We start from the raw sequence: 27,682 nt of genomic DNA on the forward strand, positions 1-27,682 counted from the left end.
TAGATTGCACACAGTATGAAAATATATGTCAAATATGCAAAGTAGAACACGCGTCATAACGGTGAGTAGGCGGGGCAAATGTTTGCTTTTCATTTTTGTAATCATTTTACATTTCATAATAAGAAAACGAGTTTTCATAAACGTTCGCAGTCTAATTATAAAGTTTCTTCGGTTGCGGGAAAGAATATTTGATATCTCGCTTTGTCCTCGATTTATTTCCGAAGAGCGTTTTCATTTTTCCTTTAATTTTGTGCAAGAAATTTGTATCTTTATATTGATTTTTAGGAATTTTATTAATTAAGCTAGGAAGCATCGAAGTTGTTTTAAATTACCTACAAAAGGGAAAAAGGGCTTTGGAGACTCTGATATTGGTTTTCATTAGTAATGGTCAGCGATAAGTGAGGCAATGTACGATATTAATACCGTGTCTCCAATTTTTATAATTATACGATTGGTCACAAGACCTGAAAGGATTTTTCTTCTTTTCTTGTTAATTTATTTGGATATTTTTTAATTCAATAATATTGTCCATCTATTCTGTTTCTCATTAACAATATTATTCCTTTTTCTTTTCAGGTGAAGACCATCAATGAAGAAACGCTTCATGGATCAGACCAAAGCCCAATTACCGCAGAAAGCTTGCATTCCATGCAATTTTTCATCCATCATCCTTTCATAAAAGTATTTCTTTACGTCCCATTTCTTGAAGGATTCACATTTGGAATCTAAATAAAAATACTCAAGGGAGAACCAGTCTGCACTGCGACATAATTAATATACAAAATCCAAACTAATATACTGATATACTAACATACAACAAATATATAGATATTGTTTCCAAATGGTTTCCAAGGTGTTGGAAGAGAAATCAATGTGGCTAACATAGTTCAACCCCTAACGAACAATCCTCAACTTTTTCTATTATTGTCAATACATGAAATTTAAAGAGATATATAGAAGCAAACCATCACACTGGATGGAAAACCATGTTTTAAAACCATCACACTGGAACCTTACATAACTTGCTCAGAAGAAGAAAGAGAAGGAACTAATCACGTCAAACATATTCTAACCACTACTAATCTCTTCTATATTCTTTCTATTATTGCTGATATTAAATTCAAAGGAATCTACAGCATCGTTATCTCCAAAAAGCGACTTGATATTCATAAAACTTCGTCAGAACAAAGAAGAGAAGCAACAAACGATGTCAAGCATACTCAAACCACTATTAACTCTTCTTCCTTCTTTCCATTATTGCTGATATATAAAATTTAAAGAGATCTACGGAATCAGTATCCCCATGTGAGCTCAAAGCTCACACAGCCTCCTCAGAGCAAAGAAGAGAAGCGTTCATTATCGTCAAACACACTCAAACCATTACTAGCTCCTTCTACGTTCTTTCTGTCATTGCCAATATATAAAATGTAAATGAATGTAAAGAAACAGCATTTGTAGAAAACCACTCGGGTGTGTCATAATCTCCTCAGAACAAAGAAGAGAAGCGATCATTATTGTCAAACACACTCAAACCATTACTAACTCCTTCTACGTTCTTTCTGTCATTGCCAATATATAAAATGTAAATCAATATTGAGAAGCATCTGCAGAGAACCACTTGAATGTGTCATAATCTCCTCGGAACAAAGAAGAGAAGTAACCAACATCGTCAAACACACTACAATCGCCACTGAATTGTTCTCTGTTCGTCCCATTATTGCTGAAATATAACATTTCAAGGAGTCTACAGAATCGATATCTTCAAAAAGACATAACATACTTCTTCAGAAGAAAGATCAGTAGCCAGCGTGGTCAAAGATACTCCAAACGCTACCAAACTATTGCCTATTATCACAGAAGCGATTAGTTACCAAGAGAAAGCGACAAAGCGTTCAGCGACGAGTATAACTGGAGAATAAAAAAGTCCTGGAGCTGGATAAGCGACGTGGATCGTAGTTACGAAGAGGCAGCTTAAACGTGGAGCGTTCATCGGTTCAGAAGAAATTCCTTTTGCCTTTGTCAGCGTTCCTCTGCACGAGATAAAGGATTCAGCCAGCCAGAATTCGTTCGTGCAAACGATAGAGAAGACAGGAACAGCGTGGCCGCGGGGATATTCGATTGAATAGCCGAATTCGATTACGTTTCGTGTTGGAGAAAATGGTTTCCGATGACGAGAGATGAAGAAACCCGAGGACAGGGTATATTTGCTGTATGTCGTATGGGCGTGTTCGTTGAAGTTGTATGCATGTAGAGGCAAAAGGAAGTGAAAATGGACAATTAAAGGAAACATGGGCATCGGTAATGCCATTGGCAATAGCACGCAGGAGTTCTGCAGCGACAAGTATAAGGATTTTCAGCCTCCAGATGGAGGTAAGTACTGATAGAATATTATGCTAAGTTATAAGTATAGTAAGTGGGAAGAAAGGGTATAGAGGCCAAAATATTGAACTGAAGACCCTAATAAGGGAAGTCGTGCATACGAAGTAAAAATTGTAAAATGTAAAACAGTACAGTAATTGTAAATTAGAAATATTAATACAAAATTGAAACCGTAGGTTGCACGTAGAAACTTTAGCTCGAAATCGAAACTGCAAAATGGAAGCTTTAGTATATAATTCGGATTATAAACGAGGAACCTTAAGCTGAAATTCAAAGGTGGGATGATCCACGTGAAACAAGAACCGCAAAAGAGGATTATACAATTGTAAATTAGAAATTTAAATACGAAACCCAAACTGTAAATCGCAGGTAGATACCTTAGTTTGAAAATCAGATAGTAAATTGAAGATTTTAGCATAGTATTCAAATTAACGTTAGATATTTAAATAAAAAATCTTAATATGAAATTCAAAGAAGAAATCATACGCGTATCAACGAAAATTTCAAAAAATAATTACACAATTAAATAAACGCATCGAAAGCAGGTTAAAAATAGAATTCTATCAATAAAAAAATACCATAAAGAAAGAAATTCCACCGGTAGGGAATCAATCGATATACAGGGTGTCTGAGCTACGTAAATGTGATCGTCTAAATATCTGGCTCACTTGTAATCGCTTAAGAGGATTCTCGTGACGAAGATAAATTATTTCAAGAGACGAGTGAGGTAGACTTGAGAAAAAATTCCTTCCACCATTACAGGTGCTCCTTGAAATTGTGTAACTTTGTCTTGAGAATTTTACATTTCAAATCTTCACTGTGGTAAGGTGTCATGGTATTGGTTTTTCCAGAAGCAATTGTGCGACTACAATATTACACTTGCACTTTGCACTTCCATTTCGCACGAACCTTCCGTACACATTGCAGTCCACTTCTTCAGGGTAGACCTGGAACTGACGGTTTCAAATCCCATTATCTCCATGTACACTGATCGATATTTCTCTTGACTGATCAAACTGTTCAACTTCCAAGATCTGACCAGAAGTCGTTTAACTTGATCGGTCAATTAAAGTGGACAAAATGAGGCCTGAAACGCTTAGTTTCAGGATGGCGTTAAAGAAGTAGGCTACAGTGTGCAGGTGCGAAGTGCAAGTGAAGCAACTTTGCCTTGAGATGTTTCTCGTGTAAGCAGTACAATGGGTAATCAAATTATTTAACAAAATAACGTGTATGTAAAGGATAATACCGCCTACAGTCTTGTCAAATATATATTTCCAATCTACAAACATCACTAATATTAGCCTACTTAACTAAAAACGTTGCAAATACCTCTCTTCTCTTCGCCCTTTTCTTCTTCTTCTTTTCCAATTTCTTCACTCAGTTTACAGACTTATATCTTCCTTTTTCGTTGACTATCTCTTCTCTATTAACTGCCCAATTTCTAGAAACCTACACTCTACTATCACGTGGTCTGAATTTTAAATTTCCGTATTTGTCCCCACTCTTCTCTCAATATAATCTCAATATCTACAGACTTATCTTCTCCTTCGTCTTTGACTATCTCTTCTCTACTAATTAGCCAATTTCTAGTAACCTGCACCCTCCTACCATGTGCTCTGAATTCTAAATTTCCGTATCTGTCTGCAATTTCCTCTCAGTATCTGTTCCACTTAGAAGTTAACTATTTTAATGTGAAATAACGTAACGATAATGTAATGTAATGTAACAGTTTGGTAAGTCACGCATCAGCTAGATATTGAGGAGACCCAATTTAGCTGAGACACTCTGTATGCTACAAAATATAGAGACGTCGATTCCCTGGAATATTTCGGTGGCTCGTTCCGCATACGAAAGCTGCAAATGAAATTCAAAGAGCAACCAATCTCGTGTATCAGTTAGGTAGTCGGCTTCAAAATTGTATGAAGCAGCGACACGCGGTCCAGTACGAGGAAACACGGTGTGACAGTAATGTGGTTCACGTATCCGTTTCTGTTTCATTTTACAGAGCTGTGGTGTGAACCGGTCTGGGACTCTTTGCTCTGCTGGCCACCGACCAAAGCATCTACGACGACCAAACAGAAATGCCCATTCGAAGATGTATTCGACGCAACCAGTAAGTATACACGTGTCACCGTTTGATGAATGCACATTTAAATTGCTTGTTACCTGGGCTGGTATACACTGTATGTATAGATGTAAAGCTGGAACGTAGATAGAAGGAAAGTGAGTGAAGAGAATATCGAGTAATAATGTAATTAGAATTTATATGTATGGAATTTCCAAATACGTTTTGAAGATAGAAATCAGATTTGGTGGGAACATGGTGATATGTTGATTGTTAATCAGTGAGTATTTTCCTAAGATTTATACACACAGTGGCTACAAATAGTATCTGCACAACATTGTATGTGTTATAATATTCACATACCAATCAAAAAAGAGTTAAAACGTTTTTAAAAATTAAAATCTTTCAGTTTACCATAGAAACAAATTTCTATCTTTTTTTCTATGATGCAACATTATAGAATAAATTTTTTATGCTTTGAAGGATTATAGAAAATAATATTTTCCTATTTTATAGGAAATTGTTTTTCAAGAGTCAACTTTTTGCATAGTGCCAGTGAATTAAATCCCTATTTTTTTCTATGATATAGAATTAGAAATTACATTTCTTATATTAAGGATTAAAGGAAATATTTTTTATATCATTCTTTTAAGGATTTTATATTATTCTTTCATAATATGACAGAGACATATTTCTGTTCTTTCTTTCTTCTGTTGTAATACAGAATGCAAAGGTACAGTTCCTATACTTTGAAGTATAATATTAAATATAGGATGACTTTAAAATTTTTATTTCCAATAATTGTTACAAACCAGATAAAGTTGAATTTGCAAGATTAATATTCATCTGACAATAAAGCGCTGGACTGTTTGAATTGAAAAAGAATTAATTCTATTGTTGTACGTGGAATGTGTCAGTGTTCTTTAAGAGGTTAAGCCAGGTTTTTAAATGAGAGACTGTGGGAAGAGAAATAAAAAAGTATTCTGTATGAGCAACCTACTGAAAAGGAACATCAAGAATAGAAGAAAATGCCAGAGGAATAATATAATGTATTCTGAAATGACTTAAGCTTTGTTTCCAATGAGTCATTAAACGTGAGAAGAAAAATGGGAGATATTCCGTATGAGAAGATCTGTGAAAAAACGGAAGAAAATTTCAGGAGAATAATTTAGACTATTTTTCCTTGCTTAATCCCTGGAAAGACAAATGAAATGCATTTTCCATGAGAAAAAGAGCTTCGGATGTGGACGAAAATTCTAAATGAATAATGCAGATTTATTCTTAATCGCTTAAACTTCGTTTCCTCCGTAAGACCTTCAACGTAGGTATAGGAAGTACACTGTGCATAAAAAAGTCGGTACAAAGTGTATTCAGAGTTCGAGAAAGAATCAGGAGACTAACCTAATGCGAGATGCCTTAAGCTTCGTTTCCAACATTTGACTATGAAAGAAAAAGGCTGACTGGTAATGAAGTAGGTAGCTTGGCGAACTACCGATGCTTATACCGAATTACTATACTGTACAAGAACAGATACGCAAGAATAACAGACTTATACGAGGAATCTAAATCGGAATATACGCACATTACGTCACATTAGACAAAATGTAAAAAGCTTCTACAACGTGCAACTTGAGAACGACCCGTTACTAATTATGACTAACGAATGAAAAAGGAATCAAATATAAATTCCTATTCGAGGACTTGGAAATCAGAAAAATTAATAAAAATAATTAAACGCAGGAAACGTAAGAGGTACGTAGAGAGTGCAATAGGTGATGATCACGTGGAAGAAGTAAATATCTAACTTTAATAAATAAAGAACGAATAAACGTTTCCAATAAGTACCAGGTAGACCTGAGAAACTACAGTTAGTATTAATTAATTGAATAATTTAATAGTTTGAATAGTTTTTTAATAAGAAGTTTAATAAGCACCATCTCGATTAAAGTATTTTTAACTTTCAACTAGTTTAAAGGATTTTTTCCGGGGAAGTTTGTCATTATTTCAGATGTAATTAACGTCATTGGCCAGGCTTTGAGAAAGTTGAATGCTTTTCGGTGTTATTGACTTTTTAATCCAGCTCGTCGAAGCGAAACCTTGAAATTCCACGGTGGCTAAAGGCGCATTTGCATGGCAGAACGTTGCCGGAAGAATGTTGACGAGTTCACATCGGCGATCAGAAATTCCCAAACGTTCGTACCAAATTCTAATCAAAGGAGAACCAAGTTCCTGAGTCAGACTCATAATCTTTATGGGAACGCTCCCTAAATAGATGGCGTCCCAAATGTAAAACAAATTTAAAGAGTCTCTCTTAAGTACTTCTAACCTAAATCGTTGCTACTTAACCCATGATTATTCCCCTTTGCTTGTTTTTCTTCGTTTCTTCGTCCTTCTGCAAGCTTTAAGAGAAGATAAGTTTAAGTTGGTATTCTGGTTTAGACCGCCATTTTTTCTAGGTGTACCTTAACTTTATATAAATTTCTAAAAAACGTAAAAAACGCTGACAAATTTAAAATGTAGGATTATCTCCATTAATCCTATATAAAAATCTTTTACATTCCAAAGAATTTCCGACGAAATTTGTAAGATTAGTTCAATCAGCGGAGAATAGAATTATTGTTAAAGAGAATGGAAAAAGACAGTTAAAGTGGGTTTGCTGGACGGTTAGTGGCAGTAACATGTGACAGCGTTATCGAGTGCAATGAAAATGCAACGAAGTGGGTCGAGTATCGGGAGTTCCCTGGTTCTCATTCGCACTGTCTGCTTGTTATTGTCGTCGTGAAAACGGAAATGTATTGCGGAGACCGGGTGGCAAGTTCAAGTAAGCTGCCCGTGTCAGCGAATCCCGGATAGGAATCGATGTCGTCAGCTTACGACACGACTCCGGTTAAAGGAGACCGGCCCTAAATATACATATAATATAATATATGTATAATATTAAACATATAATATTTAGTGAACAAAAATATTGTCACAGATTAGATTTTTGTCCTAGATTAAATCCTTAGATTAAATCCTCTGTAAATGTACAAAACGTATGGTTCCTTGTCAAATTTCTTCCTAAAATAGACTTTAAGTAGGAAGTTAAACAAATGCAAACCTAACCTTCAAGTCTGAAATATGTTTAAGTACAATTCGTCATGGTTAAACAGCTTTATAATGAAACTAAATATTTTCTTAGCGTCGCAAGATTTCAATTATTGCAAAATTGATACAAAAATCGATTCTAGGATAACTGGAATCGATATAGGGCCAAACAAATGATTTACAAGAGATATACTAACTGATCTGAGAATTGTAACCAAAACAAAAATTTTGGTTCCCCATGCATGGTTCCATAAAAATTTCTCCTTCTTCGTTTCCCCATTCTTCAAAGTAATAACTATAGCGACGGTTAATAATAACGACCGATAGGTTAGGACGATATAATGTATCGAATTACGATTATAATAGGTCGCTCTACACTATATGTATAACACGGTTAGGTTTGCATTGATTTCCAATTTGGTTTGGTCTAAGAATCGTTATGCTGATTCGCAAAGTACTGTCTGTTTAAACACCTGTGTGCGTAGATTAGATTTGTATTAGATTTCGAAAATCATTTTACTGATTCACGATATATCCTCTGGTTAATGTAGACCGATGTTAAACAGCTGTATCGTGCAATCAGATTTAGGTTATGAACCGTTATATCTGTTCAAGGAACACCCCTTGATTAAACAGCTTTCCGATGCAATTAGGTTTGAGTTATATATAGAGCCAAATTACAAATGTACTGAACGTAAATCCTCATATTGATGCGATGAAATGGTAATAGCCATTTCGTGTGGTTACGTATAGGCTAGGAACACGCAGTTTAAGTAACTCTTACATTCGTATTCGGAAAAAGATTTTCCAATCTAGAAATTTTTATCTTCTGCTTTATTCAAGATGGTTTTATTAAACAAACAGTATACCAGAATCATTACGATTTTCGTAATACCAGTTTTTATTCGTATTTTACACAAAACATAATTTTGCAATTTGGTATTAACAGATTTTGAAATCTTCTACCATTTTTAATATGAAAAAATGTACCCAGAAATGTGTAAATAAAGATAACTACAGACATCGCAATTTGACGCGCCTGAGCACTAGCAACCCGTCTTCCAATGCAATTTCGGCAGAGTTGCTGGTTGCCTACTGTCGGGCGCTTAAAAATTTACATTTTAATTTCATTTCACCGAAAAATGAACAGAAATGAATCATGTACTTGTTACATATATAAGACAGAAAATACTCTCTACAAAATACCCACCCCTAGTGTGGGTCCCATATGTTATACCGAAGAAATGTTTCTGTATATCTTATTTACCGGTTGCATATGCGTATTGATAAAAGATGTCTACAAATATTTAAATATGTTTGTTTTACGAAGCTATATGCGATTTAAAAATGCTACAATGGAGGATTAAAATTTACGATTCCAAGAATGAAAACCTTCAATCGTTAGACTTTCCAAGAAAAAATGCGTCTCGCTCAATTTACCGAAGGCTTCCACCTAAACCCGAGCAAAAAATGTCGTTAAAAATATCCGATGCAGACAATCCGATCTAGGATCGAGTTCTGTAAAAGTAAATCTCGAGGAAGATAACGGCAGAAAATAAATTTCACACTGAAACGAATCTGTGAAACAAGAAACGAAGCGAATGATTCCCGGTGATCCAACACCGAACTCTACGTAATACAGCGAGCTGGTATACTTCCAAGTCCCCTGACGGATTTTCGTATTGTGACAACACGAGGAATTTGCATGCAGGTCAGGTTGCATTCAGCGCAGTAGCGAAGTTGAATCGGGTACACCGTGGAGAATAGAAGAACGACAACAACGAGTCACATCTGTCGTTAATTCACGAAAATTTCTTTTCTCTACGCGTCCTTCTTTTCTCCCTTTCCTGTTTTTTAGTTTCTTATTTTTTCTTCTTTTTTTTGGAATGACTGCGTCCTCGAACTATATACGCCACGTTTCTGGGATGCGTAAGTGGGTTAAATTGGGATGAAGTGGTCCTTCCAGGATCTGAATCTTTGGAGATGATGAGGATTTTGGGGAATCTATGGTATTTGATTTTTTATGATCTTTTTGTTTCTTCTTTTCCTTCTTCCAAAACCTAAATTTTTAGGATCGAAGATGGATTTTGTAAAATATTCTTGTCTGTGGTTTTCAGAAAGTTTTAATTTTGAATACCTTTTTTATTATATGTGTGTTAGACTTTCAGCTTCTTCTTTCTCTTCCTCTTCTTCCAAAATCTGAGTTTTAGGCTTGGATGTGAATTGTGGAGAATATTCTGCTCCATAGTTTCTACAAAGTTTTGATTTTTTATTTTTTTTATTATATTTTTGATCTATATATTTTTAGATCTTTCTTCTTCCTAAATACGAATCGCGGTTGCTTAACTTTGTGAAGTATTCTCGCTTGTCCCTTTCCCCCATACTTTTAATTCTATTTCTTAGTTATTCTGAAATTAAGATTATATTTTTCAAATACTTAACAATTTTTCATGACCTGGACGTGACTTTCTTGAAATATTCTGACACATGTATTTTACAAGTATTTCCGATCTCCCTTTCTTATGTTTTAAATTCTCTTCAGCATCTTTTGCGCACTCACTTGAAACTAAACTTCGTCTTCGCGGACGTGAATTTTTTGGAATATTGTTTTATCTCTTTGAGACGTATATCACATATTCTATTCTTTATCTTTCACTTTATCTGTACATTCGATTTATCTTTATATTTCAATTTGCGTAAATATTTCCATTTGCAGTGTTGCTAATTACATTTTCAATTTCCTAAATAATTGTCATCCCAAATTATGATGTATCTTCGTTACAAGCTTAATATTGACGTCTGCTCTCATGTTGCACGAACATTTCCAATTTCAAATGCTGGTATTTCCATTGCTCATTATATTGCATTTCTCATTACAATCGTGGTTTGCAATCTAAGTTTGGTTTCCCTACTATTCCATAACCCAGTATCAACTTCTAACCTCAATTCGCACAATTTGATTGCGTACTTACAACCTAAAATTTCTTAGATACTCCAATCCCAACATTTCAATATTTCTAATCTCAATTTGTAATACACTCAGATTCAATTTTGAGTTTCTTGAACATCATTAATCCAATTCTCTAATAATTTTTAACCTTATCCTTTCCAGACTTTTCCTAACCTGCATTTACAATATTTCCAATGTTATTTTGAATGTCTACTTTCAGACCCCTAAACACTTTCGATCTTAATTTTCTAATTTCAATCTTTGAACGCCACTAACCTGAATTTGCAGTATATCCAGCTGCAATTTCAGTTCAGTTTTTATTCTAGTCCAAAGCTTCATAAACAAGATTACTTTCTAATATTCTTTTAATCATTTCTAACCTCATCTTCTCCATACATTTCCAACCTCAATTTACAATCGCGACATTTTCAATTGAAATCGTATTTCCATAATTCATATCAATATTCAAAAATTCTTAACTTAATAATAATTTAATAACAATCACAAGCAACAGTATGAACTGTTTCCAACAGATTTTCAAATACGAAAAACTTCTGTTCTCCAAGATCTCACGTAGAAATGCGAACATACAGCCAACGATACGATGGAACGATTTATTTCTACAGAATATCCGCTTTCAGATTCGTTCTTCAATTGGAAAGAAGGGGAGTAGGTATTATCAACGCGGAGAAGAATGCTACTGCTTATTTTCTTCGACGTGTAATTCCTTTTTTTTTGTCGTGGCTTTTTTCTCTCCTTTTCCAGAATCACTTGAAAAAGTGGCTACATTGAATTTCCATGTCCGTTTAAATGCCAGCTGGCTGGTGGGCGGGGCTTTGCCACTTTTCAACTGAAATGAATACCTACCAAGCAGACGAGAAAGACAAACCATTCTTCGATTCCGGATACTTCTCTGATCATTAGTGAAGCTTCTGAATCTCTTGTTTACACAATTTTTTTTTTCTTTCCTTTGATTTTAATGTCACATCGACAGGATCATTAGCGACAGCTACGCCTCGGTTGTTCTCTACTACATCTTCTTGCTGTTAGATTCCATAGTATATTTGAGCTTCTTCTAAGTATTTGAGAGTATTTTTAAGGTAAATCTGAGACGTTAAAGTTGTACTTGAGCGAAGTCCGTATTTTTGCCCCTGTACAACTGTGTTTCAAATCTTCTGCACTCATAAAGCAAGTGGTTTGCCGATAGCACCTGGTTCCGTTCTTTTATAGATATTCGTGTTTATTGAAGCTCCTAGTTTGAGAAATCTTCTATCACGGGGTTGGCGTGTGGTGTGCCTCAAAAATCAATACAGGTATTGTTCATCACTACGATATTCTGAAGATAATTATTACAATAATTAAGATACGGAAAATACTCGCGAATTTTATCAGTTAGTAAATGATTTTTTTCTTTTATCAATCAGAAGAATGCCATTTTTCATAACATTGTATTTTAATCTCTTTTCAAAAGAAATTTATTCTTGGGATTATCGCGGCTTAATAACAAAATTCAATTTTATTCAGAAACTTAATTTTATTTCTACAGAAAATTAATAAAATGCATTGATAATGCTATAAAATTAAATTTTACTTAAATAAAATTTCCTTTTCAATTTATATAAATTTAATATGAATTTTCTGTGAATTTCATTTTTCGATTCATTTAAATTCAATATAAATTTGATATGAATTTTATTTTTAAATGCATTTAAATATTACTTTTAAATTTTTAAAAATTAATGAAATTTTATTAATTAATTTTAATCTCAAGTTTAAAAATGAAATGTCAACTTTTTATTAATTGATACCTTGTTGTAGTATCCTCCCATTGCTTTTAATCATTTAATATAAGAAGGTTTTTCTATTAACTTGAAAAATAACCGCTTTTAGTTGAATACAAATCTGCCATGAAAATGATGTAATTTTTGGCGTTTCGAATTTTATAAAATTCTACTTTAATTTTCACCCGATCAATTGAAAATAAATTTCGGAATATATAATTTTTATATAAAATTTGATGTTGGTATGCTTTAAACCGTAGAAAATAATACTTCAATTTAATTTGAAACAAAAATAAATTTCACAACGAGAATTTAATTCCTGGAAGGTTTTTCATTATATCTTTATTTGAATAACGAACTATAATTAAATATAGCTTAACTTCCTCTTCTCATTCCTCTTTCTCTTCTATATAACCACATTTTTTTCAACTCACTGAATATCTGTATATGGCCATGATTACGTTAAAACTTTTAATGTGGTTTAATTTGGAACACATAGTTCCTATTTCAGCGGTCAAAATTCACGTGTAGTCTTGACATTAAACAGGAAAAATCAGAGAACGAATGCCAGGTTTCAGTCTGTCTTCGGTTCTTTTCCCCAAGCTGCGCGTACAATGCTTCCATAAAGACAAGGGCAATTAAAAAGACGAATGCTAGAGGCTCAAAGATCTCACTTCCGATTGCTGATCATCCTTGAAATGCTAGAAAATTTTTTCGAAAATCTTCGAACTCTCTCAACTCTCTTCAAACATCAGAAATTCTTTCTTTCCGAGAAATTTGGAGAATATTTTTGTTTGAGATATGTATTTTATTTTTCACTTCAACGAACTGTTAATCTAACAAATTAGGGCGCGCACGGTTTTATTCGGGCAAGCTACGCCTCACAATAGTCACGTATGACAAACAGAGATTATATTACATTTTTTAATACGTTTATGAATAAAGTTTCCTTTTAAAATTTGTTTCATTTATATTTCCCCGATGAAATCTTTTTTATCTTCTATTATTTTATTTACAAGCTATGGCTTGTCCCAGTTGTTAAAGCCAATCTGCAAATGTTCATTATAAATGAAACACTATACAGGGTGTTTAATCTTATTCCACCCAGTTTATTCAACCCATGTATATCGTTCGATTTGAGGATCTCCGTACACCCCGTTGCTTAGGCTGACCTACTTTCGTTCGTGTAAGGAGGGTTGCACGCGTACAGGGATCTTTCGGTCAATTTTTAATTAACGATAACTAAAAAACAAAGCTGAAAACGCGATTTTTTTATTCTTGATTTTCATCGTATTTTAGCTTCAAGAATCGCTCCTTACATTTTCTTACATCTGTAGCCGGACACCGTGTATGTCCATTATAAGAACGTAACAACTCGTACTTCTTTTATTCTTCAGATGTATTCGAGTTTGTGGAATATTCATGCTTAACTTCGTTTTCATGTATCGTCGCTCTGTTTCTTCCCGCAGATGTTAAAGAAACCGACAAAAACTGTAACATGTAATGCCTTCGGTTTCCGATACTTACTGGAATATTAACTATCGTGCGAAATTGCACCGGTTTATCGAGTCACGTACTGGAAATAAGCTCCTCCAGCATTCGCATCCTGGAATTGTGGATCATCCCCCGATTCATGATGTTGCGAATCCGTTTACTTTCATGTGCGAGACTAGAATAACCCACGACATACATCCCTATTTCAGACTCTGATATTTCTACAAATTTCAACCAACGTAATCCAAATAATACTAAAAATCTTCTTATCTTTCTTTGTTTTATTTTTATAAGTTGTTAAATCGGATTGCAAGTGAAATGGAAATTTCTTGGAAAATTTTAGAGACATCAGAATGTTCAAATTATTACTATTGGCGTAGCAAATTCCTTATTTAATTTACATTTGTTGTTTTGATTTTTGGTAAAGTTTTGTTAGCTGTAATTTAGAACTGTATGGTTAATTAAAATCATTATGGGAGGAAATTATTTCGGTCCTTAGCAATTATTATCATTTTGCAACTTCTACCAATTGTCAGTAATTGTTATAGTTATTACCATAATAATTGTTATTAATAATTGTTAAGAATTAAACAGTGAAATAATTTGTAGAGATCACAATATATTTGTGTACTGTACAATATATGTGGATGTTTAATTATTTAGTATACGAGTACATATTGAAAATAATTGTTATTATATTATTAATTGGTTCATTCTTTTTTTTATCAGAATAAAATATCTTTCTTTCCTTGCAATCTGTATTTTACGTTTGAACTTTTGGAATTCTTGAGTTTTTGTTTCTCTTTGGACGCCTGACGACGAGCAATTTACTATGCATTGGTGGAAACTGTGTCGGTAGTTCACCAATTTAATTCACATTTACCGACAGCGTTGCGTTTGCTAAATATTTCGCAAATTTTATTAGAGACCAAGCAGCCGAATATTCTGTAACATTTGCGAAGTAATTGGAAATAATAAAATTTGCAAAATAATTCGCAGATGTTAAACATAAATAAACGTAATTAATTAGACGAGCGAGCAACCCGATTTACATCAATTTCTTTTACGAAACTCAAAGGTAAAATACAATTTGTCAAAAAAGGAAACTGTTTCGTAGCAATAAAACAAGATTTATGAATTGAATTTATTCGGTTTTCTCATAAATTAGAAGTTAAACGCATTAAATTGAATTGTATACTTTAATGGTCAATAATTTATATTAATGACAATAAATTGTAATTAATACAATAACGTGCTATTATTAATAACATATTAATATTAATAAATATCAGTTTAATCGATAAGAATAGTATTGGTACTAATAATAGATGATACGTATTTAATAATTCTCATCATTATTTCTTATTAGTTTACTGTGTTAATTATTCCTGGATCCCACAAGACTATAATTAAAAAGTTATAAAGTTGAGGTCGATCAAAATGACAAAAGTTAGGAAAATTTAAAGATTGGCAAAACTATAAAAATTACAAAATAAGAATAAGGATTATAAAGAATTATACGTAAAATATATTGCTTCGAAAATAGCACAAATCCAGTGCCCCTTATAGGCGGCGTCCGCGAAATGACCTGTGGGTACGAGCGCCGATTATAGGCGGCAACCACGCGACGAATTCTGGGTTCGGTACCCCATACATCGGGAATACACCAGTGCCATCTGTAGTCAATAATATATTTTTTCGTTATCGGCAGAACATTTTGTGTTGATTTTATTGACATATTGGATTAATCACTTCTTAAAAGTTACTCATTTTTGATACAACGTCAAAACGTTTTAAGCAATATATTTCAAACATCCAAGCGATCGTATACTATTTCGTGCTAAAAAATCTGTTAAATCCATTGACAGTGAAACGATATTTCATATACGGTTCTTACAAGAATTATTGTTATTTAAGACTTAGGTAAACATATATACTGCAACTATGCACACTGTGCGCATTTCTGGCGCGCGTTTCCGTTCAGTGACAGTACTTCGGCGGACTAGACTGCCGAAGCGAAAGGATTAAACCAATTTCCAAAACTCAACGTTTCCGTTTATCGCGCTAAATAATTGTGGAACTTGTTCAGGATTAGTTAGACAAATGTTGGTAGTTAGAGCTTGTTTGATTCCAGCCAAGTGAGATATTTTGGTTAATTACTAATCAAACAGTTTAATTGACCAAATTGTACAAGATAGTAAATCGATTTGTCTTTCTTAGGTTTTGTATAACGCTACAACACAGTGCGAAACAGTACAACCAACACTGCACCGTGCCTGATACCATCAGGGAAGCTCGCGCTTGTTAAATTGAGTGTGCTGTTTGTTTAGAATCGGTGGAGAAGAAGTGCGGTTACAATGGTCGATGGGAGGGGCAGAATGGGACGAATAACGAGGAATACTCGCACGGCTGGGCAAACTACACAACTTGTTTGACACCAGAAATGCTCCGGCTGCATGGAAAAGTTTACACCAACACCGTCGAGGGTAACGTGAGTGTCTTAAAAGCTGGATTATTATCAGTTGAAATTCGAATTAAATGGATTAAATGAGAATCTGAATTGTATCCATTTAGATGGTAAAGCCAAATATTAATGTTCAAAGATGGACATTAATGAAATACATTAGGGGCGTTCAGACACAAATTATTTTAGATATAATCAAATTAGTATCTAAAAGCAAATAATTTTAAATATAGTCGGATACATGAGCAGCGTTGGAACAGAATTTTTTTTTAAATGCATAAGTAATACCCGAATACGAATGATCTGGAATAGCGTCAAATACATGAAATTTGTTCAAGAACAAATTTAATAAAGAAACGATTTTTTACGTAAGATTTTTTTTTTATTTATTGGAAATGAAAATTAAAAAATTGAGGTGACGTGATAATCCAAAGATAAGAGATTGATATATTTTTTTATTTGGTCGTATTGCAAAAATAAAACTGTTATTGATCACAGTATAAATATCCAGGAGCTTTTTGTTAGATAAGATTAAAAAAATCAAATGATGGAAAAGAGTCGTGTAGCTATTGGATAATAAAACGAATGGAAAAATGTAAAAACTGGAGACGCGTAATAATTTGTGTAAAAAAGCTAATGAGAATTAACTTTTTTATCGGTTGTACCTTTTCTTTGTTTTTCAGATGAAGCTGGACATAGCTGAAAAGACTCGAACGTTAGAATTCGTTGGTTTAAGCATCTCTCTAGTAGCTTTGCTTGCTTCGCTTGCCATATTCTGTCGTTTTAGGTAAATTGTTTATCATATTAAAATTTGTCTACCTAAAAGGTAATATTATTAAGTAATATTTCAATCACTATTTTATTACAAACCTATAGTGAAATTGAAATACATATTTTGGAGATTTGAAAGAAATTGATTGAAAGCCAATGTAAATAAACGTAATATACTTCTAAAATGTGGAAATTAGGCAAAGTTTTCTATGAATAAAAGAATAAAAAAAATATTTTTTTTATCGTAAATACGAGCTAATATTCTGCCATTTAAAAGGTAATTTTATTGTCAAAGTATAATAAAATTAAAATAGATATTTATTTTGAAAATTTAAAAAAATCAATTAGAACTCAATACAAATAACGATATTATACCTTTATAGTCATTTTAAAAAAGTCTCAAGAATAGAATAAACCTCAAAGACCAACTATGGGTTTGGTCATTACCACCTAATGACCAAATCCGCAATTAGTTGCCAAACCCAATAGTATATCTTCTTATTCTAATTATAGCTGATACTAGACTATTTCTGTTTTCCATTTATCTTTATGCCAAATATCAAGATAGCACAATTATATAAATAATAATTAATCTCAGCAGAAAGATGGGAAATACAGCTGTTGGAGGGAATTAGGTTAAGTCCTTGCTAGAGCTTTATGATTAATGTAATGAAACCTTGATTGTGTCACGCGGTTTCCGAGATACTGAAAAGCCATTTATTTACAAACAAGACACAAAGATTTCAGCACCTTTCTAGTTAACAATGCCACATGAAAATGGAAATATATTACGTAGAACTGAGATGATAATATTCATGCCAATCTAGGTCCCTGAGAAACACAAGGACCAGGATACACAAGAATCTGTTCGTCGCCATGGTTGTCCAAGTCTTGATTAGATTAACACTGTACATAGACATTGAGGTCCTCAGGAGGAAGACTTATGGTATTCAACATGGCATTGGAAACACCGTAAGTGTTTGTAGTTGACTAACAAATAGTTGCTTCCAAACTGTATTTGTCAACATACTGATTAATTAATATACCATGAGACAGGAGATTATATATTCCTTACATTTGATATATATTTGACTATCGAATTGTCATTGTTTTCCTATACTGATACACAATTAGTCATAAAAGTCTACATTCATCGTCTGAAATTTAGAATAAATCCTTAAATTTGAAAAATACTATTATTATCATATTGCATATAAATTTGAATTGCAACAAGAACATTATCTTCAGCAATTTCTTTGGCATAAAATTTTGCATTAATTGAACATTTTCTGAAACATATATGCATTTAAAGAACGGCAACGATCTATTGTGCTTTTTTTAAGAAGTAAGAAGACACAAAAATGTACATATTTACATATACTTGTTGTACTTGCATGAGGTTATAAAAGTGTAGATTTAATATTATGTTAGTAAACTTGTAGCTTTCCTGTAGACATTAATAATAATCTGCAATCTTCGTAGAATTGGAGATTTTATAATTTCTAAAGTAATTCCATCTCAAAATATACTGAGCAAATTCAAAAATATTTCATATTGGTACATAGCTGTAAATGATTGTATAACAAAAGTGTGTGTAGAACTTTGTGAGCGATTATATATTAAGAAACTTTATATGAACGAGGTACATTTTTCTTCTATAAACACACGTCCAATCTGTCTTCATTTTCCAGTAATAAAGCTCTAAAGATATAACGCTTGGGCGCCTGACAGCGAGCAACCCGCTGTGCATGTAGCAGCTGGCACGCCGTGTTGCTCGTTGTCAGGAGCTCAACTATTGTACTTTTAAAGCTTCGGTATTAAGAAACAAAGTAAAATCAAGAACGTTTACTAATAAAAAACGTTCCTTATTCCTTATAATTATATATATATCAATAATCTGAGGTTGTACATCTATTCTTTCATCAGAAATATAATTATCTGAAATAGTAATATTTATTAGACATTATGTAATTATTATTAGATAATTTAAGTGAAAGATAATTTATCAATAGTAGTAGGAGAGTTAATCTATAGTTGTAAGATATTTTATATATTGGTTCAAGTTATTAATCAGACATAAATTTCTATGATTAATAAAATTAAGATTTAATAAAGGCAAATCAGTTTCAGATAAATTAACTTTAATTCTTCCAAATAAAAATATAATTTATTTCCAACAGAAATGAAACATTAAAAAGAAAGAAATTATCATATTAGTATCTTAATCAATAATATCCTAATTAATTATTATGTAACAATAATTGTTATTTCCAAGAAATTAAAGAAATTGAAAGAGATCCAAGTGACAAGTTAAATTTATAATTAACAGACGTCAAAGACAGTCTAGTGTTAAAATCTACTTTCGAAACTCCTTTTTCTTAAAGCCTGTGCTCTGTGAGGCCAGCTACGCCCTTTTGGAGTACACCAAAACCGCTATGTTCATGTGGATGTTCATAGAGGGACTGTTCTTGCATAATATGGTCACTGGTAAGTGAACCGACGTTTATTCTTCAAAATTTCCTTTACATTATCAACATAGAAACCGAAGAACAAATATTTCACCAACCAATTTCGTGGCTCTAAGACGATTCAGTTCTAATTAAAAAATTGTTTGCTCTTGAGTTTTTGTTCCCACTAGGAAACTCATATCTTTCCTTTCCAATTATTCTTCTATTTTTAGCTTGATCACGTTGGTTCAGTAAAAACTTATTCTACTTGTTTGCTATTAAATTTTGAATCTTACCAATTTTAACAACTTGAATTTAAGATTGAAAACTTTTTGTGAAATAAAATATCTTCATTCAAACTAAAGATTTTCTATATTTTAGGAAAAATACTTATAATACTGATAACAAATTTGAAGTTCATTTAGGAGTGCAAAAACAGCATAGCATCTTGAATATACAAGATGTTCTAGTCTTTTTCTAGTTAAACTTTATAAGGACTTTCTATAGACATAAATAAGAAATGAAATTTACATAATTATTGGTCGTATGAAACTCTATTAAAAAGTTACAATGAAAAGAGAAAATACCAATGATTATATCTTATATTCAGTCTCCTGCTAATTCTGTAATTCAAAATTAATACCATAGATACCAATAGCAATCTCCTTTAAGTTACTAAATTTTTTATTAAAAAATATTTTAAAGTTTCTTCTTGAATTTCTAAGTAGGTTTTATGAAATATTAAAGTAGTGATTTTAACTAGTGTATTTATCTTGCAAGATAAATATTAAATAATTGTAAGTAATTTTAAATATTAAGTATTTTGGGATAAGTGGAGTTGATAAAACACTCTGTATATCTACTAAGACATCTGAAACAATTTCCAAGTAACTGACCTAGTTACCTAGTCCCAATAAATTTTCCATGTTACAAAGTCCTGCTTTATTATAGGAATCAAAAGTTTAAGTGAAGTTCTATCAAATAATCGCACCGTCTTTTACTTACTGTTCCAGTAACGGTGTTCCAAGAAAACTCATACTACAGGATGTATCGGTTCATCGGATGGGGATGTCCCGTCATAATGACGCTAGTTTGGGCCATCATCACCGCCTTCTATTACCATCCAAAGTCGAAGTAAGTCGGAGATTGCCACGTCTATAGGAAATGAAGCTATAGCTACATGAAATTCAGCTATGGGTGATTAAGATTCTAAAACTCATCCTCTAAGTGCACCTACCTAAAGTTTCCCTTCATTTAGTTAGACACCATGACAGATTTATTGAATACCACTTTCAGATGAGATTGCATCTATTATGGAATGGTGTAGAAATCTATTGAATCCTCAACTAAATCTTAAATTTTCTCAGCTGTAGAGAAAATTGTCCATGTAAACTTTTTCATATTTTTACAAAGAAGATAGTAAGTTTCACCAGAATTAAATATACTTGCTTCGAATAGTTGATAAATTGTTTGAACAAGAGCCAATTTTTCTATATGTAAAATATATAATGAAAATATATTATGTAAATTAGTATAATATGATGTAGTATTTAATACTTGGATCTCCAATTCATCATCAGTTCTTGGTAGAAGTTTGTCAAATAAGAATTGTTTATGGTGCTTGTATCAGATTTACCAGATGCTGGTCTGGATACAATCTGTCTTCCTACTTTTGGATCCTAGAGGGACCTAGATTTGCAGTGATATTGGTGAGTAATATCAATTTAGAAAGATACATTTTAATTTGCAACAATGGCTAGATACAGGAAACTATAGAAATCTTTGTATTGATTTTGATCCTTCAGCTCAATTTTCTGTTTCTGCTGAACATCGTCAGAGTGCTCGTGGTGAAGCTTCGACAGAGTCACACCAGCGAAATCGAGCAAGTCTTGTAAGTAATTCACATGACAGAAACTTTTTCTAAGAACGAAGTAAGTGTCACAAGCAGAAGATAAAGTAGCTAAGATACAACGAGTTGTCCAATCTTATCAAGCAAAAAAGAACAAGGATATTTAATTAATAGACTTCACGAAGGCTGGGTCAACGTGTTTACACTATACTCACAACTTTTTAATTAAAAGTAAGAAAGTAGTGGGTAAAGAAAATAATTGAATTTAGATAATTAAATATAAGGGAGGGAAAACATTATATAGCAAGATAATGTAATATTACATCCAATGTTGTAATATTAAATTAAATCATTTAAATTAAATATGAAAATGTTAATATTTATACATATAATACGTATTATTAATACATATAATTATTAATTAATTATTATTAAATACAATGTAATATCGAGTAATCGTATAATGCTAAAATATACAAATAACAATTAACGTACTACTTCAATATTTTATGAATAATGGTAAAATAATACAAATTCTGATCTTCGAAAAAAATATTTTGCTGAATTACAAAAATAATTCTAACATCCTTTGCTAATTTCTTTCTTACAGGAAAGCTGTGAGGGCAGCTGTGGTGCTTCTGCCTTTACTAGGCATCACCAACGTGCTCTTCATGATCGAGGTGCCCCTGCACAACGTGAAGAAATTCGCCTTGTGGTCTTACTCTACGCATTTCCTTCAATCCTTTCAAGGTCTCTTCATCGCAACACTGTACTGCTTTTTAAACGGCGAGGTGAGACAATTGAACTTAAAAATGAACAAATTTCTCTATTTCAGTCTTCTTTTGTTTCAAATCGAATATAGTATATTATACATCTAGTATAATATAATCAGTAGATTAAAACCCTAAAATGATTAAATTATGGAAAGAAAGAAGGAAGAAGACAGGGCATTCTTTGCAGTACCAAAACTAAGCTCCAAGACTAAAACTAATAAATTATTATTAATGATTTTTTCTCATAAGTTACTATATACTTTATGTTTTAATCTTACACTAAATTTAATATACAAAATTGATCAACCACCTTCCAATGTTCCAAAATTGAATCACAACTAATATCAAATATCCAATTTTTAATCTATTAACATTAAATATAATAATTTACAGTAAAAACGAATCAAAAACCTGCTAATATTCCAAAAGTAAATTACGACAAACCAGAGATTATAGTTCATCTTCGAACAATTCATACAAAAACACGGCGTTTCGAATTCGCAGAGCGCTAATATATCCAAAGCTCGATTTAGGCTGAGAAATAAATTACTCTAAGGTGAGGGAGGCGCAGTATTACATCGCGTAAACATTAGTCTGGATTTATCAGGCGTGGAATTTAGGTTGTAATCACATTCCACCCTATTCTTAATTAAATTATTCAAATATGCATTGCAGTAAGTGAATGGTTGATTTAGTGATACGATTAAGGGCCAATTATTGTCTGGTACACACAGGTGAGGCTCGCTCTGGACAAAACTATTTCTGTCTACCTTTCTCTAAGAGGAACTGACTTACAAGCAAGAAGACAGTCGACATTCAGTGGTTGTCAACCCCAAAGAATCGCGTCGGGTGAGTGAATTAATGAATTTATTAAATATTTATAAATTGTAAATCATCTGAGTTTCTCTTATGAATTGCTGGCTTTCATGAGATTTAAGTGGAAATGCTTTTGAAAATTCTTGGTCAACTTACGATTCTCCTAAGTTTGATTAATTCCGCTTACAAAAATATAATCCAATGAATTACAATTTTCCTAGTATTGCATATAATTCTTTATCAAATAAATGAAACCAAAGACGTGTAATTAGAAACGATGATTTATTATTTAATACAAGGTAAGCCGGATAATACCAGGATATATTTTCCATTTATCAGAGTATGTTAATATTTACAATCCTATGCTAATAAACAAACATCTGTTTGACAGGAGAATAATCTATTAAAATATTAGAACAAATATCAAAATACTAGTATTTGAAGGGACATTCTACGTATAACACTCTGATAAAATAAAATTGAAATGAGCTTTCCCACATGATTTACGATATTCCAAAATGATCGAATATTTGTTCTCATTATTCCATACATTCATGCATTTAATTGATAAATTAATTAACAAATTATATTACGATTTTATTAACTTAAAAATTCCAATTTATTAACATGTAGCAAGGAGGAAATGAATTATTAATTAATTAAATACAGTGGAATCTGACGATTGGGGAATTCTGAGAAATTTTTGACAAAGCAGTGTTTATCGTAAGCAAATATAAAGCAAATCCAACGAAACGTGTTTTGGATCGTTCATTTGTATGGGCCAAATTTGCCCTTTGTTCAAACCGTGTTTGACAATTCATCGGCAAATTGCAACTGCAATTGTAACTGCAAATTATCCAAACTGTGCAAATTGTAATCGACGATAATGTTCCGCGATTCCCTTTGACTTAATTATTATCATTACTATTGACGTATAGCAAGCGCGGTGAATTATTTAAATAAAATATTTGCCTTTGAATTAATTAATATTGTCACTGTTGAATTTCAAGCATAAGAAACTGTTGAAATAAAATATTTGTATTTGGATTAATTGATATTACTATCGTATAGCGAGAGTGTGGGTATTATAAAAATAAGATATTTGGCAAACAAAATTAAATTAAATTGATCAAGTGAAATTATTTGATAGGCGATTTCTCAAATTATATTATCACGTCACATTTGGTTACATTTAATTTAAAACATTTGCTAACATATAGCTACACATATTGACATTTCGTTTGTAAATTAGCAGAAGTCTAATATTTGAGAAATACACACATAAATGCAAAATATCATTTGCCAAATACTAAGTACAATAAAAAATTATTGGCAATTAAATAAATCATTAATTCACCATTTAACAACTAAAGTACGAAATAATTCAGAGAAAAATCACTTGTTTTTTTTTTTAAATAAACTGACACACAGTTATTTCAATAATAATGTGATCTTCCCTTTTACTAATATCATTTCCTAACAGTCATCGTTTAGTAATTTAATTACTGAGTTCCTATATTATAATTATCTCCATCTGTTATAATCGAGGAAATTAGCCAAAAGTTTTACAAGGCAGAGATAGCAGAAAATTTCTTTAGCTCAAAAAATTGTATTCGTTGAGGAGCAGAAGATCGAAGGACGAAAAGAATGAGAACAAAGAAAGTGACGGAATAATGATTGTTAATACGTGCAGTGATCGAGATGGAGGAAGAGGAGATAAGACCCAGCGGATGGATAAGACTGTGCTGTCGAGGTGGAAATACTCCACCACCGGACCGACCTGCCGAGTGAGTAATGATCGAGGAAACTTCGCCATTCCGCACTTAGATCATTACCAACATCGAAGGTTGATCCTCCTCGCAACATCGTACCAGTAGGTAAAAACACGCAGACACGGAAGCATATACTGTTGCATCTCCTCTTCTATGTCACCACTTACATCATCCTAATTAAAGGAAGCTCTATTAGGTTTCTTCTTCAAGCTGCTGATGAACTTACACCATGATACACTTCTTTTGGATGTATTCAATTTTATCTCTTCAATTGTTTCTTCTGCAATTCTTTTAAATATTATCAATGAAGTAATTAACCTTGTTGTTTTCTTTGGGTTGTTTTTTGCTTGGCTTCATTTCTTCTATCCAATCGGATTACCACTATATCTTGATGGAACTTTTTGTACTTGAGTCGAATTTTTGTTATTTACAAAGATTAATGGGTCTGCAAACTTGAGAGATCTTCTTGGCTCTTCCTAACTCTGCCTCGATGTACTTAGTTCTTTTAGAATTTGTTAAGTTTCACTGGTCATTTCTGGACTCTTTAAAGCTTTTAAGACCACTTTTTACACTATTGCACTTCTCGTAAAGTTCTTTAAAGTTTCATTTTCTTGCCTCTATCTCCCCCTGGCTCTCCTTCGGGCACCATGGTTCTTTTAAGGCTTTTTTTTAACTGTATTTGGTTCACTTGAGTTCTCTCGAGTTTTCCTTCAATTTGCATCGCTTTATAATATTCATGAATTTTTGTAGAGTTTCTTAGTTTTGGTTCTCCTTCGCTCTCCCCGGCTCTCCCCGGCTCTTCCCGGCACTTCCCGACTCTCCCCAGCTCTCTTCGGTTCTCATTCGTTTTCCCCGGTTCTTTTGAGATTTTCAAAGTTCTACTGGGATTTTTCAAGCGTTTTGAAACTCTTCTTATGCTTAGATTTCTTTGCATCCTCCTTAAATTTTTGGGAGAATCTTTTGGTTCTAGCTCTTCCTGCCTCTTCCTCGTTTCTCTCACTTCTTCTGAATTGCTTTATGCTCTATCGTGTTTCGTACAACTTCTTCAAACTGCTAAAATTTGGAGTTTTCTATTAATTTCCATATTTGCTGTTGCCATAATCCATTAGTGTTTGGAAATATATTAAACTCTATCAATCAGAAACTAGTCTGTCTCTTAAACACTCTTCTCACAATTTAGTTCTTCGCGTGCGTATAGTTAGCATAATTGTTCGCTCTTTGTGTAAATAATTTGCATGACGTGTAGCTCACAATTGCTTTGAAATTCTCAGTTTGTACAAACCAGTCCGTTTCTCAATCTCACTTGCTTTTACATTTAACTACAATAGTTTTTTATTGTTGTAAAAGAACCTCTGGATTAATTAACGAACACATTGTTTCATTTAGTAAATAAAGTTAAAAGATAGAAACTGTATCAACGATATTGCAAGCAGTTGATTCTTCTCTTTCAATTTGTTTGATCTATATAACTTCAATGTTTTCAATTGTTTTTCTATTCTTTGTGCAAATATTTCTTCCAAAATGTATGTTACGCGTAGGTGTATTTCCGTTAAATTCCCAAAAACCAATATAACAATGAAAACTCTATGTTCCAATTAGTGTTCCATGTTCAGAAAAAAGTTGTTGTAGATGACCCCAATGATTTGGTGGAAGCAATACTAGTTTGCGATTTCAGAACAGCTGTCTGACCATGGAGCCTCTCTGGACTCCTGAACCTTGGACAAAAGCTTCAAAGTTCCATTCAGACCATGAAGATGAGCTGTGAGTTTCTGTGGATCATGAAAAATGGACAACCTGAAATTAATCTAAAGACTCGATCGTTCGACTTTCAATTAGTAGAAATTTGATTAGAGTAATGGATGAAGATGATGAGCATGAGTAAAACTTGATCTGATTAACATTCTGAATGTTTCAATAAACTTCTTTACTCGAGCAGCATGGCCATCAAATTTTGTAATTTCTAGAGACATTGTAAGATATCTATGAAATGTTAATTAATAATTTACTGATGTCTGATTGAATGGATATTGAGGAAGAATGATGGATGGAAATCTGGAATTTGAAGATTTTTTGTTGAAAAGTTGGAAAGTAAATTGTATGTGACATAAGTCATAGTGAATGGCATGAGGAAATTGTTAAAGATGATTATTAAGAATTAGTGAATCGTGTGAATATACACTTCTCTTCATTTTCTTCTTAATGAGAATTATTTCAAGCGACATATCATAGAGAATTGAAATGATACCTCTACAAAAATGACTAATAATTAATCAAATTCAGGAAGTTAATTTTTTTTAAATAAAAATGAGTTGTATATATTAAGAACAGAATTTACGAGAGACACATTCAAGTGAGATTCAATTTATTTTTTGATATCTTCATTTGGAAGAAAAACGACAGAAGAGAGACGTTTATAGATGTAATTGACGTACGTGTATTGCTGTTTCTATTTTTTAAAATATAATCGTGGCTGATAATGCATCAATTGCGTCCTATGCTATTTATCTAATACATTAGAGAATGCACCATGTGCATCTTGAGAAAAAATTAATTCCAATCAGAGTGTAAAAGATATTTGACAAAATAAGAATTTCAAATTAAACAATCCAAAATGTCAAATAAATTAAGAGAACGTTCTGTAATCTATGCTTATAAAAAATCGTTATAATAACAATATCATTTTTTCTGCAATTAACCCAGACAAAAAGAAAATAAAATAAAACTGGGAAACCAGAAGGTTTTCAAATATCCTATTGTAAATATTTATTTTATGGGTGAACTGAAGCTTTGATAATTAATTTTTGATCAACAAATTTTCATTGAATAGCTGTAACACTCTCTTCATGAATTATAGACTGACTACTGCGACAGAACGTACTGTGTAATATTTTTAAGCTTTTGTCAAACGGCCCAGGGTATTTAATTTGTAAGGCTAGCTAATTAGCGAGCGCATCATCGCTTGTATGACTTTGTAGCTGTGAGTTTTTTTAAAATGTAAATAAATTATCGTGACATGTACCCTGTTTGATGAAGT

At 32.5% G+C, this 27,682-nt stretch overlaps 1 protein-coding gene across 6 annotated transcripts; it reads left to right on the plus strand.

Annotated features, from left to right (window-relative positions):
* The first annotated feature begins 1,451 nt into the window (after window positions 1–1,451).
* LOC100748728 (PDF receptor) lies at window positions 1,452–27,666 on the plus strand. Of its 6 annotated transcripts, none has more exons than XM_003489265.4 (13): window positions 1,452–2,370; window positions 4,385–4,492; window positions 16,087–16,247; window positions 16,904–17,007; window positions 17,819–17,963; window positions 19,376–19,478; window positions 20,452–20,572; window positions 21,069–21,147; window positions 21,244–21,329; window positions 21,898–22,078; window positions 22,795–22,909; window positions 24,570–24,663; window positions 26,329–27,666. In XM_003489265.4, exons 1-13 carry the CDS (start codon window positions 2,289–2,291, stop codon window positions 26,411–26,413), a joined length of 1,464 nt encoding a protein of 487 aa, XP_003489313.2. In that variant the 5' UTR covers window positions 1,452–2,288; the 3' UTR covers window positions 26,414–27,666. The 6 variants fall into 6 exon arrangements, 2 of the variants coding, with proteins under 2 accessions (XP_003489313.2, XP_024223230.1); XR_001102258.3 differs by having other exon boundaries at window positions 1,453–2,370; window positions 24,570–24,753; window positions 26,324–27,666; XR_001102259.3 differs by having other exon boundaries at window positions 1,453–2,370; window positions 24,570–24,753.
* Window positions 27,667–27,682: the final 16 nt, after the last annotated feature.

This window comes from Bombus impatiens, unplaced genomic scaffold (genome assembly GCF_000188095.3).
Source record: "Bombus impatiens unplaced genomic scaffold, BIMP_2.2 scf_0320, whole genome shotgun sequence".
Lineage (NCBI taxonomy): Eukaryota > Metazoa > Arthropoda > Insecta > Hymenoptera > Apidae > Bombus > Bombus impatiens.

What these genes read in the sequence shown, in the direction of transcription:
- LOC100748728 (XM_003489265.4), top strand. Translation starts at nt 2,289, where the DNA reads ATGGGCATCGGTAATGCCATTGGCAATAGCACGCAGGAGTTCTGCAGC. An exon ending in CCAACACCGTCGAGGGTAAC is followed by an intron (nt 16,248 to 16,903) that starts GTGAGTGTCTTA and finishes TTTGTTTTTCAG; the next exon opens with ATGAAGCTGGACATAGCTGA. An exon ending in AGCGAAATCGAGCAAGTCTT is followed by an intron (nt 21,330 to 21,897) that starts GTAAGTAATTCA and finishes TCTTTCTTACAG; the next exon opens with GAAAGCTGTGAGGGCAGCTG.